The sequence below is a fragment of the Peromyscus maniculatus genome, chromosome 3, assembly GCF_049852395.1.
Source record: "Peromyscus maniculatus bairdii isolate BWxNUB_F1_BW_parent chromosome 3, HU_Pman_BW_mat_3.1, whole genome shotgun sequence".
Taxonomy (NCBI): domain Eukaryota; kingdom Metazoa; phylum Chordata; class Mammalia; order Rodentia; family Cricetidae; genus Peromyscus; species Peromyscus maniculatus.
The window spans coordinates 58,379,906-58,393,736 of record NC_134854.1 but is presented as its reverse complement, the minus strand read 5'-3'; the positions used below and the strand labels follow the sequence as shown (position 1 = coordinate 58,393,736).

Here is a 13,831-nt window from a genome sequence, read left to right as displayed (position 1 = left end):
TCCAGCAGTGACACCCAACAGCTCTTGAGGAAGAATCTCATCTGCGAACCAAGCCCAAGCTCAGAGACCACCTGGCTCTGGGTAGAATACAGATGTCCACATATACGCGCAACACCCAGTAGCACTACAGGCAGGTCTCCTCCCAAACTGTGCAAGTGCTCTCTTTACTTTCCAAGTAATGGGAACGAGGACCGTAGACAAGAACCATCAACAGAAACTGCAGCCAGCTGGGCAGGAGGTACACGTTCCCCATTCTTATAGAACCTTAAGAATGAAAAGGCAGTCATCTCCCTTTGAGTTTTTTTTTTTTTTTTTTTTTTTTTGGTTTTTTGAGACAGGGTTTCTCTGCGTAGTTTTGCGCCTTTCCTGGAGCTCACTTGGTAGCCCAGGCTGGCCTCGAACTCACAGCGATCCGCCTGGCTCTGCCTCCCGAGTGCTGGGATTAAAGGCGTGCGCCACCACCGCCCGGCTCCCTTTGAGTTTTAAAACCCACCCAGAAGGAGGGCAGGTGAGGCCGGCAGCTGCCTCTGCATCCTGTCCTCATGCTCCCATGTCCCTGCACCTGACACCAGCTCAGCTACTGAGTCCTCACTGCATTTAGTTAAGAGCTAAGGAAAAGTTAAAACACGTACCCTTGGGAAATGAAAGACTAAACATAGTAATAATTTGCCACTTTTTACTTATTTGCTAAATATATGCTAAGGTTTATTACGTAAAACACATGTACATGGTAAAAAACAAACAAACAAACAAACAACCAAAAACTCGCCCAGGAAGAAAGCACACATGTGAAGAAGGTTTTTGTTCAGACTGCATTCAGGGAAGGTAAGAAAGAGTTCAAAAGTTCTGCCTGGCATGGAGGGCATTTCTCTATGGTTACAACGAAGGAGGGCGTTGCACCCTATGTCTTACGATAGTCGGAATACGGACAGAAAGCCTGGGCTGTGGGTGGGGCGGGGATGTGTGTGCAGCAGTGGACAGTGAGGAGCCAGGCAGGGGAAGCATGGACACGAGGTGGACAAGCTTCCTGCTGGCCACTGGAAACACACAGGTATCCAACCAGTGCTATGCAAATAGGAGAATGGCAGCCATGAAACTGAGCCTGACATCCTTGGCACAGTGAACTCAACGGAGGGCAGCATGGAGGTAGAAGACCCAGCAGACTGGACTAGAAACCAAGCAAGGGTGTAAGAAGGAAAACACAGGCACAAGAAGCCCAGAGAAGAAGAGGACAGCGAGAAGAGGTTCAGGTGAACCCTTAGTGATGGGGTGTGAGAGGGGACACTCGGGGAACAAAAAAGCAAAAGATAAATTTAGTTTTGAGTTTGTGGACTGATTTTCGATGAAGCATCCCTACAGGACTCTTCGGAAAGAAGTTACAGTTTGAGGAAGAAGGGTCAAATGATTTAAGACAAAGAGGATGGGGCGGGGCAGGAGGTACAAAAAATGGAGGACAAAGAGTGGAAGAACAAACAGGGGATTTGAGCCCGAGAAACACAGGGTGGACAGTTATCTCATTCTAGGGTCTGTGATTATATGTCCCTACGTGGTCTGGGGACATGGGGCACTAAAGAATAGACTCAAAGGCAGGCAAACTAGTGAGTCAAACAGGAAGTTAGAAAAGCACAGGTCCAGAAAAAATGAAGGACAAAGCAGAGGAAGCAAAAGCTCCACACGGTGGAGGGGCCAGGAGAATGCACACTGCACACAGTAGAGGGGCCAGGAGAATGCACACTGCACACAGTGGAGGGGTCAGGAGAACGCACACTGCACACGGTGGAGGGATCAGGAGAAGGCACACTGCGAAGGGGCCAGGAGAACGCACACTGCACACAGTAGAGGGGTCAGGAGAATGCACACTGCACACAGTAGAGGGGCCAGGAGAATGCACACTGCACACAGTAGAGGGGTCAGGAGAGTGCACACTGCACACGGTGGAGGGATCAGGAGAAGGCACACTGCGAAGGGGCCAGGAGAACGCACATTGCACATGAGTGCATTGCTACCAGCACTGGGTTTGTGGGCAAAATAAAACATCTAACTGTGCAAGTTAGACCCTGTCTGCCACTGTCACAGTGTCATAGTATTTCTTCTAGGCTCACCTCTTTTTGACTTGATCTGTCTAAGTCTCCAATTACACAGGTGGATCCTCTGTAAATACCCAATATGCAGACAACCTCACTGCCCAGTTCTTGACTACATGCACTATGGAAGCCAGTCTGAAGCAGATCTATTTGAGCCCATTTAGGGCTTCTGGCTACTGGAGAGAGTGCCTCCTTTGAGTGATACTCTATGGCCGCTCTGCATTGGGGGTCATGGGCCTCACATATAAGGTCATGGGAACCTTAAGCACTGTGGCATCTGCCAGGTCTGGATCACATGGCTCTGTCTCTCCCTATACAGCCGGGTGACAGTATGTCTCTTTTCAGTGTTGTGACATAATCTGCAGCTAGAGCAACACAATGAAAGCCATAGTTAAAGGGTTCTCTGAGGGCTTAGAGATTGTTTTAGCCATTCTTTTCAACCCTGAGCAATTACAGATGAGTAATTTTCAGTCGAATGCTAGCAATGGTAGACTTTCCAGAAGAAAGACAAGCTGGGCCCTGGCCTGAATGGGGATCAGAACCCATTAGAAGACAGGACCACAGATGCATAGTACACTGTACTCACACTTACCATATACCTTGCCACACGCATTAAACTCCAATCCCTCAGAGACAGCACAATGGCTCAGTGGAAAGCTGAGGGGCTGGTCTATATACCTGCTGTCACAATGCACTTAGCTGCTACCAAAGGGTGGCAGAGATGCTACGAAACGGCCCTACTGCTGTCAGAGACAGTAACAGATACAACAGCAAGTTGGGGTTTTAAAAAGATGAATAAACTGATCAACATTCTGTGTTATTACTATCACAGCTGTGCAAACGAGACCCGCTGAAGGCTAGAGTCAGGGCCATGGTTGGAGGCAGCCCCAGGACTGACAGGTCTACACTGCACCTCTCAGGCTGTCCCATCTCTGCATCTTCTGTATCTAGATGCTGTTGGGTTGGATTTCAACACTGCATAAATTAACACTGCATAAATTAACATAGGAAATTCCCTAAAGAATGGAGGGGAAGCTTTGCAAGTTATATTAAAAAAACCCGCTGCTTTCATTTAAGGAAATGCTAACACTTAATCTTAATGTGGAGAAAGAATTCCTCGCTGCTGCTCCCCATTCACATATCTGGGTCTGCAGAAACGCCTTTTGTAAATAGCTGCACAAATTACCAAAAGGAGTGAATGGCTCAGGCATCAACACTGCTCTTTTCCAAAATCTCTTTCGGTTCCAGCCACTGATGAGCTCACACTGTCAAACAGGAACAGTGCCCCTGGAGACCCAAGATGGTGTGTCGTTTCCACTTATTAAAACGATCTCAAGCGCTTTTCTCAAATATTTTTGTTACACAGTCGTCTAGTCAGCCAGTTTCTGGATCTCAGCTTTCTTGCAGAGGCTGACTACCCTAGCAATGAAAAGCCACTGGCTCTCTCAGTAGATTTAAAAGGACTTGAAAAGCAACCCTGTATTGCTAAGCAATCATTACAGAGAGAATGGGATTTTAAAAGAGACCACCCAGACTCTAGGTGTCTCTAGATGGGAGCTACCCGGAATCTCCCCAAGGTTTCAGATCCAGTAGGATTAGGTGTGGACGTAGGAAGGTTTTCATAATGGGGGTGGGGGGTGATGGTGGTGCTAACAGAGCAGCAGGTCCTGAGTTAGGCACAGCCTCAGTATGGAGTTTTCACTGAGGAAAGACAGGAAATGTAGGGGTGCAAAGGAACAGATCTGTGATGGGGAAAAACCAAAGAGGACCGTGGGTAAGGAAAGAAGAAAGAACACTATACATCCAGCTTCTGAGAAGCTAGTCGCCTGGGTGCTGTTCCTCACGATCTGGAAGTCTGATGAACTAACTAGTTTTGGTCTCAGTGTCTGTTCCTTCCAGTCAGGGTCGTGCTTTGTTCTTCCTGTTTTTGTAGAAGACACCAGTCAACTTTGCCTGGATCTTGTTCATATCATCCTTGTCTCTGTGTGACATTCAAATTAACTCACAAGTAATTAACTATTTATACAATTTGCCACAAAAGCAGACAAAACATTAACAGACTGTAGCTAAAACTCTTGGAAGATGAGCCCTAGGAATAAAATACCTATTAAGAAAAATGAAAATCTAGCACCATGGTAATATAGTAAATTCAATTTTTTTTTTTTTTAAAAAGAGAAAATGTCATAAAGCAATGTATTACCCTTGGAAATCAGATGAGAAATAGATTCCTAGGATGGACAGGGCTTGGGGGGCATGAACGTTTGGAACTCAGCTTGCTTGAACAGCTTCAGACCTGACAGGCAGCCACTCCGACAGCAGAGTGAGTGGGATCATCCTGTGTACAGCAGCCCAGCTCCAAGATTAACAAATGACACTAGGTGACGATACAGAATGCATGGAACAATAAAAACAAGGCTGCAAGGCTGACCTTGGTTTATCTTTGTGCCTTCTATTACACTAGATGGGCTCCTCATCCTGGAGGCAGGGAATCTGAGAACTGTCAGTGTGATGTTAGCCTAGAGATAGACTTGGTGCTCTTCTCTTGGTACCTGCTGTGAGTGCTAGGGTGACTCCTGGCCCAGGACCACCTGCAGCTTCAGAGGGCACGAGAGGGCAGAAGGCCAGCCCTTCCACTGGAGTGGCTTCTGCCTTCTTCCCATGTGCTTCAGAGACTAAGTTTAGATGTTTTCCTAGGGACAGTGAGTTTAGACTGCTGCTGCTGCTAGGTGGTCTAGACTGATAGCTAGTGACAGTGACCTACCTTCTCATGAAGGAAAACAGACAGAACCTGCAGGATTTGGTAAAAGTTTGGGGTGTCTGAACCCCACTTCTAACCTTCTAATTCAGACTCTTCAAGGGGGAGGATGGGCAGGCGCATTTTTAACACTTTTCAGAGACTGTGAGGTTCACGTGTGTCTGTGGCCTCCTGGGTTTGAAATGCAGAGCAGGGGTGGACTCTGCTGGAATATGGCGATTCCCACTCTGGAACTGTACAAAGGAGAAGATGAGGTTGGGCCCCCAACCTCCACATCCTCGTCCTCCAGCTCCAGGAGCCTGGCTGACATGTCACGGAGAACTCACTTCACACAGCTATGAAACAGACTGCTCTGACATTAGGTTTTTTCCTCAAGAGCCTGGATTTCCAAGTAACAGCCACCCCATTTCCAGGACCTTTTCAGGCTCAAAATCATAGGGAAACATTTTGAAGCCCAGCTGAACACAAGTCCAAATTACAGGGAAGGTAAAATTTAGTGTCCTTAAGAAGGCTGAAGAAATTTTGCCTAGACAAATTCCTCCATACCTGCTGATCTTGTAGTCTTCTATTTTGGAATTAACCAACACTGGAAATTTCATTTGTATTTTATAAATGAGAGGACTGGGAACATTAGTTTTGGGAAGTATAATACCACATTGAGATCTAGCCTCACTGGTCAAGGTCTTGACTCTACATTCTCTCTGTAGCCAGGGCCCTCTCTGATCTCAACAGTTCAGCAGAGAGAACAGGTCTCAAGGAAAAGGTATTTGGCTACCAGCCTATTCCCTATGTAATGATTTAAGTCTCTGCCCAGTGTATGGACCTCTGACTGCCCTGCTATCTGACTTCAAGCCCCATGCAGACCCCGGACCTTTGGGAAACTCTTGGTCCTGATTCTTCCCATCATGTACTCTTACTGCATCTCCAAAGCCCCTCACCTCCCAAGGACTATATCTCACAGAGTAAGAGCTATCCCGGAATAGCAGGAGCCCGGTGCCGGCTAAGGCAGCATTCTGTAATGGAGTTTCTTAGCTGGCAGGCTATGCTTTGGCAGGCAGCTTGGGGATAGCTGGTTCTCCCTTTACTGCCTCTGGAGAAACTGAACTGTTTCTAGCCTCTCTGGTCATAGGATCACCTTGACTGTCAGGAATGTAAACATGAGGCCACACAGCAGCAGACTAGTCACAAGGGCAGCTGACAGCAAATTCTAGGAGGCAAAGGCACTAAAACCTAGAAAACCTAGAAACCACAAAATGAAGATGCTACTACTAAATAGACATGCCTCCTGAGCCTGTATCTACCTCTTGCTCTCCAGCATGAATGCAGAATCAGCTCTTGCAGATAGAGCTTCCAGCCCTCAGTTCAGCAAGAAAAAAAAAATTAAGTACTAGTCACCATGAACAATCTGGAACAGGGGCAAAGAAAGCACTATCCACTATCCCTACCATCAGGTGAACACGGACTGTTCCAGGAGAATCACGTTAGTGTTTTTGTTTTTTTGTGACTAGCAACAGGGCTGAGAAAATGCTAAAGTGCTTAGAATTCCTGCTTACAGCACTGTAGGTGGATGTTAAGGCAGCGAGATGCCACAGGGAACATAATGCTGATCTATAAGCCAGCCCTCCTTCACTTTAAAAATTAGAAGTTGAAGCCGGGCGGTGGTGGTGTACATCTTTAATCCCAGCAGAGGCAGAGGCAGAGGCAGGCCGATCTCTGTGAGTTCAAGGCCAGCCTGGTTTACAAAGTGAGTCCCAAGACAGCGTGGGCTTCCACACAGAGAAACCCTGTCTCAAAACAAACAAACAACTCCCACCCCCAAAATAGAAGTTGGAGTGCCAGGCATGGTCCTGTACCCCTTTAATCCCAGCACACAGAGGCAGACAGATCTCTGTGAGTCTGAGGGCAGTCTGGTCCACATGGTGAATTTGGGGCCAGCTAGGGATACACACACAGAGGACCATCTTAAAAAAAAAAAAAAGATGGAAAAAGAAAAAAGATATTGGGGACATTTTATATTATTTACTCCTGGACTTTTATTCTTCTCCCTGTTTACAAAGTCCCATATAAGTCAGATGTAGCAAGACTAAATGGGAACCAGGCTTTAATGACAAGAAGGGGTAATTCAATATTGGGAAGCTTAGAAAGTTAGCAGGTTAAGCAGGTATGGGGGAGACACAAGTCTATGTCAACTGATGCTCCATTTTAAATGCTGTACTTAAATAGCTAGCCAATAGCTTTTACAACTTAGAAATAATATTAGAACAATTTAGTGTCTTTTTTACCCTCATAAAGAATACATAACTTAATACACTGACAATAAGTCTAAACGTCTCCCGTCAAACCACAATGAACTGTTTAAGAATAGCTGAAGATTAATGTCAGAGAGTGGAGGAATGGGAAGAAAGGAAAAGCAAGGCTAAGGAACGTCCGGAAAAAAATTTCCTACCAGTAAAATCTATTAGTCTTTCCAACAGCACCCCAGGGACCTGTGAAAGCTCAACCTTATGAGTCATGTAAAAGTGGAGTGGACTATTGTAATGATTCCACATGGGAAACCCTTGTACAGTGTCGGAAATGGAATGAGACTTAATGGCTGCTGTCCTGTTCCTGTCCAGTAAGGCTAGGAGAAGGGAGAGGGCCCACCTGGAACTGCTAGACTAGGCAGTGAGCATACTGTGTACGGATAAACTTTTAACAAGGAGAGCAGAACTGGGATCTCGAGGTGAGATTTTCTTCACAGGGAGCAGAAGGGCAGCCTTGTACTAGAGGAGGACAGCTGCCAGTGATACAGATACCAGGTCCCTGCCGCCAACATGGTATGGCCTTTCAGGGAGCAGGCCAAGTGGCCTCTTTGATCATGGGCACTATCACCTCACGTCCTATGTGTACCGTTTCAGCAGCCATTACTGTTTTCATTTTCCCTCACTGTCTCAACTTGTATTTGTGGATGACAGATGTCTCTTCTTAAACTCACCTGCTCCAAAAACAAATATCACTTGAAAATTTTTGTCTTGTTTTGTTTTCATGGCAGGGTACATCTTGAACTAGTTGTTAAATTTACCATCATGACATCCCTGGGTTTCAATACTCTCAATTGCAAAATGGTAAAAGAAACCATTTCTATTTGCATCTCAGAGTGTCATAAAAAACATGTAAGAGTAGATGTTGAAGTGACCTTGCAATCCTAAAGCCTGAAGAAATGAAAGGGTCTGTGTTTCACGGTTCTTAGCTATTCCAGTGCTGTTCAACCTACGGCAAGATTTTCATCTTTTTGGTATTACTCAGCTACCATCTACTTCCAAATAACTGAACATAGAGTTGTGAAATGCTAGATACTCTAATCAGACTAGCTGCAAGTAATAAACCACATGGCAGGCTGGGAAGTGAATGGGAAGGAAGGTGGGTCTCTTTTTCAATCACTACTATCATTTCATGATTTTTCCACTTGATGATCCTGAACCCGGGAAAAATGAAGGTGGACTGAGTATTCTGCACAAGTGAAGCCATCACAAAAATGACCCAGTTCACTGAAATCAAAGCCCAAGGCCAGGATCTAGTAAGAGACAGGATGTGGTGACAAACCCAGACCCACCAGACTCTCCCCTCGACTGCACTGTGTGCCATGTATTATCTGGCTGCACATTGAGTTTTTTGTTGTTTTGTTTTTTAATTTCATAAATAGGACCCAATGACACCACAGGACTAAGTATGATTCAACAAGATCTCACCAGTCAAGGGTGGAGCCAATGCTCCAAGGCACGTGGTATTGCCACTTCAGCAGTACCAGAAAGCACACTGTGGAAATAGGCACATGTGTTAGACCCCAGTCTTAAAACATGCACTTTGACACAGCCGCCTTTTCTATCGATGACTCCGTCCCACCTCCACAAGCCTCGATTATCAGATTAGAAAAATTTATGCGTCAACCTGTAAGTCCCAAGTGCTCAGGTAGTCAACCTATAAGTCCCAAGTGCTCAGGTAGTCAACCTATAAGTCCCAAGTGCTCAGGTAGTATTGCTATTGAAGGTCGGGGACTTAAGAGCTCATCAGAGGCTGTTTGTGACAAATAACAAGCACTAACTTAAAATCAGCAGCATTACCTCTAGCAAGACCTGTAAGGAAAAGAATCCCGGCATATACTCAGTTATGCAAGTACCGATACAAGCAAGTAACAGACAAAAGCAAACCACAATGAGTTTTAAGACAACACGGGCTTTTAAATCTTGATTACATTTTTCCCACTTAATGTTAGACAACAGCAACCCTCCCTTCAGATATTTATGGACTGTTGGAAATTTACATTAAGTGGTATATTATAACTGGAGCAAATTGGGCTGTAAGAAGGCATGCTGTGTAACTCAAACACTAGATTTAGATGGGTGAAAAGATCAATTCTAGGGAGTTTGTCAGAAGAAAGAACAAAAGTTTCCAACAATTTATGTCTCTCCAAACCACATGCACCCAACTATAAAGCAATTATGTGACCTGTTGAAATTGTTAATTTGCTGTATGGATATCATTAACTTTCTAAAGCACATAAATTAAGAGAAACTATGCATCTTATGAGTGTCATATTATGCAGTTATGAAGGATCATGAAGCATATGAAAAGAGGGAGATCCTTTCCTAATATGACTCAGGTGTGTGAGTGTGTATGTTCTGGCTTGTGGTGGTTTAAAAGAAAATGGCCCTCATAGGGAGTGGCACTATTAGGAGGTGTGGCTTAGCTGGAGTAAGTGTGGCCTTGTTGGAGTGTGTTACTGTGGGGGTGAGCTTTGATGTCTTACATGCTCAACTTATGCCCAGTGTCACAGACTCCTTCTGCTGCCTATGGATCAAGATGTACAACTCTCACATCTGTCTCCAGCACCATGTCTGCTGTGGATACCACTCTATATAAATAAAACACTGATGGCCAGTGACCAGGCAGGAAGTATAGGCAGGACAAAGAGAGAGGAGAATTGGGGAAACAGGAAGAAGGAGGAGAGACACTACAGCCACCGCCAGGACAAGCAGCATGTGAAGACGCTGGTAAGCCACCAGCCACGTGGCAAGGTATAGATTTATAAAAATGGGTTAATTTAAGATAAAAGAACAGTTAGCAAGAAGCCTGCCACGGCCATACAGTTTATAAGTGATATAAGTGTCTGAGTGATTATTTTATACGTGGATTGTGGGACTGCGGGGCTTGGGGAACCTGGAGAGAAGCCCTCCAGCAACACATGTCTGCCTGCACCTGCCATGTCCTGCCATGATGATAATGGACTAAACTTCTGAAACTGTAAGTTAGCCCCAGTTAAATGTTTTCCTTTGTAAGATTTCCTGTGGTCATGGTGTCTCTTCACAGCAAGAGAAACCCTAACTAAGACACTGCTCTAAAGGGCTCTACCAACTGTTGGGGGACGATTAGTGACTGAAGGATGGGTTTCTTTTATTTTTGCTAGACCTCCTACTACTTATAGTCTGCATGTTTTCTAGCTCCTTAATTTATACCCTTTTTCCTTGCTGGCTTTGAATAGTGCCTTAGGAATGGGAGGTACTAACCATGAGGATATAACCACTGGAATCATTAGAAGATGCAAGGTTCGGAGCAATAAAGTATATTTTTAATACATTTTTTTTCCTGCACAGAGAGAATTTAGGAGCGATTAACTCTTTCTTCTGGCACAGGGTCTCGAACCCAGGACTTGAGCATGTCAGGCAAGCACTTACACTCTTCTTTTACTTTTTACTTTGAGAGAGGCTCTCATGAAGTTGTCCAGGCTGTCCTTGAATATGAGGTTCTCCTGCCCCAGGCTCCAGTAGCTAGGATCACATGCCTGAACCACTAGGCCTGGCTAGAATCTGGACTCTTCTGATAGTGAACTAGACAGAACTTATGAGCTAACCAACTGATTACAGACATTCTTGATGAGGACCAGCTGAGTTTAGAAAGCTTTCCCACATGTTAGGTCCTCACCACTGTCCAGTGACAACTGGGCTTTCTATTTTCCAAATGTCCAGTCAGCACACACACCCACCTGTTTGGCATGGTTGACACAGTGCATGTACTGGCTGGCCAGAGCGGAGCAGCTGAGGGTCTGCTGGGTGTTCTGGCGGTAACACTGGAGGATTTTGGTCTGTAGATCTGCACAGACTGGATGATATTCATACCGTCTGAAAATAAAACAAAGATAACTGAGACAAGGCATCCTCAGTCACTGTAAGGGTCAAGGTTAAAGACTAAATAAAATACACAAGCCTAGTCCTGAAAATGACACCACTGCTCTTGCTCTACAGCCTTGTCTGGCAAGTCAGAAATCTGCCAGGCCTCACTTCTCTCTGGCATACCACAGCCAGCAGGTCATGAAGCTCTGGCCCCTGCACTATGGTCTTCCATACTCACTGTTAGTATAGAAATCCCAAGTATTTACACTTCCCAGATCCAAGCAATGACCTCTGGTCTTTGTGTCTACAGCCCCGGCTCTCTCCACAGGTCACCCAGAGGGTACTTTGTAATCCATCAAGCCGCTCTCTATTGCTTCTTTAATGACGTACAAGGCTAGCAGACACTGATCAGGCTCCTGCCTGCCTTTAGCCCTTGTTGGACCCTGTACCTGGCTGCAGCCTGGGTGAATTATGCTCAGGGTCCAGTGTCAGGTCTCACATCTGTGGTCACAAACTGCTTGTGAGCTGGGAGATGCTTAGCACCCAAATTCTCACCCTTGCAAAAGTAACTGAAAACTATCTACTCATCTTTCAATGCCTAACTGTGTAACCTGCTTTGAAGAACTCTCAATAGTTTTCTGCTCCCACACAGTCCACGCTTTCACTCTGCCCATGCCATGGACTATACAATAATTGAGTGCAATCCACCAGCCTACATTTACCAGAATGTAAATTCCAAGGAACTATGTTTGTTTTCTTTGTGACATTCACTATTCAATGAGGATACTTTTTATAGAAGCCATACAATAAGCTTGTTGAATGAATAAAAATGGGTAAACATCTAAAAGTCCTCCAGGTTAAATTTTCACTATTATATTTATAAGTCTCAGATTTTAGTTGGATTGCTCTCAGTGAACATGCCATGCCAAACATAATTGTTTCCACAAAGCTTATAATACACACTTGAAAATAATAAGCCAAATGAATTATACAAACAGAAAATATTCTTGTTTGTATGACAGGAGAACTTGAGTTATAGACTAACCACAGAGAGCGAAAATATGCAAAACAATCATTAATCTAGGAATTTGTATTTTTTAAAATTAGTTTGTTTAATAAAAAAATGCTTCCAGTCTTATCAGTTCTGTCTGAAATTTAAATGTGTTATTCATACATCCCTGAAGTAGCATTACTTTAAGTTTAATGGGTTCTAAACACAAAAGCCCCAGAGAACACAGGGGGATATTTCCCATCAATAAGGAAACCCTTGGGTGACAGTTCGTTTCCTCATTACTTTTACCCAACACGATAAGCTAATGTATGTTTTGCTGGAGTGGAAATGCAAACCATTTGACTGTCCTTGAGGGAATCTTCTTCCCACTACCCCAGAAAGGAAGTAGATGTACAGGGGAAAATGATCCATAGATTTTACCTAACACTGTTTACTTTTTCATTCAGTACTTTACTACTTTGTCTAATACCTGAGAACAGATTTTAAGTCCAACTCCAGGGGTTTTGATTCTTTTAAGCTTTTGATGCTCTGGGCATCCATGGATTTTTCTGGACCTGAGCTTCCCTAATCCCCGACAAATGAACAGCAGCATCAAAAAGGAGTCAGCTGTGCTTCCAGAAGACAGCCTCAGAAAACCATTGACCAAGTGATGACAGTAAGTCTCGGGTCTAGGTATATGATGAATACAGTATGACTACGCGTCAAGTCAGCTGAATGCTGCAAATATAAGGCCAACAATGCTGAGGACTCACACAGAGAGCTGAGCTATTGGTCTTCTGTCCCAGTGCTGACAGAAGATCAAGTCTAGGGGCAGAAAGGTGGTGGGGAACAAATACAGGCCTGAGCAGACCCATGGCCCTTCACCAGTAACAGACAGGTAGCAAACACACTCACACACTGTATATGTTTACACACACATGTCTATATTTTTCTCAAGGCCATTGCAATAGGCAGTTCATTAATGCCACTCCCTCTTTAGAAAGCAGCAATGCAAGTCATAAGCACTGACCCTGAGCTGAGCACTCAGTCATGCAGGTTCAAGTCCACAAGTTATTTACGGTTTGAAGTGTATCAAAATATACTTTTATCACCACAAATCAATACTAGTACTCGCTTCCAAGCCCTTGATTTCCTGTCTGGTAGTCTGTTCTCTGTGTGGCCATCATCTGAAATACTTTTTGTATACATTTTAACCTGTATTGATGACTAGATGCAGAGTGGGGGAAGAACAGTGGAAATCAGCATAATTGGCCCCCAGTTCCTCCACTGACTCGGATCCATTTCTCTTGGACTCATCTGAATGGCACAGATCTGCTTCTGTATTGATCTGCAGGGCACGTTATGCTGTCCTAATGCACTGTTTTCACTCTGGAAGATGCTAAATGAGATTACCGTCCAACATTAGAAGGCCATAAAGCACAAGCCATGGCACCTTCCATTCAGGAAAAGGGCTTCAAAGACATTTCCAATATGCATTATGAGAAACCCTTCATATAATCATAGAGTCAGCAATTGACTTTTATTGACTGCTTTCATGCCTGCTGAAGGAAAAAGCCACTATTAGACAAAAATAAGAAAAGGCAGAATCCCAAGATATTTAGGTTGGAAAATTAAATCTTAGTTGAAAAGGACATTTAAACAATTTAAGAAAGACTGAATGAAGGCATGATAAGTGACAAGATAACAAGCAAGATGAGTACAAATCTGGAAAACACAGGACAGTGGTAAGGGAGACAGCTATTCAAAGGGGATTGTTAACAAAAAAAAAAAAAAACACTTCTCTTTCATGTTCTTTCTTTCTTTTCTTCTTTTGCTTATGTAATCATTGGGACCT

General features: G+C 44.3%; 1 protein-coding gene across 2 annotated transcripts in view; it reads right to left on the bottom strand.

Annotated features, from left to right (window-relative positions):
• Chchd3 (coiled-coil-helix-coiled-coil-helix domain containing 3) overlaps positions 1-13,831 on the bottom strand; it is a 281,206-nt gene that overhangs the window by 1,059 nt on the left and 266,316 nt on the right. For both annotated transcript variants that reach the window (XM_042273011.2, XM_042273012.2), the window contains one exon: positions 10,859-10,994. In XM_042273011.2, the coding sequence (XP_042128945.1) occupies positions 10,859-10,994 (136 nt within the window). The remainder of the gene's footprint in view (positions 1-10,858; positions 10,995-13,831) is intronic.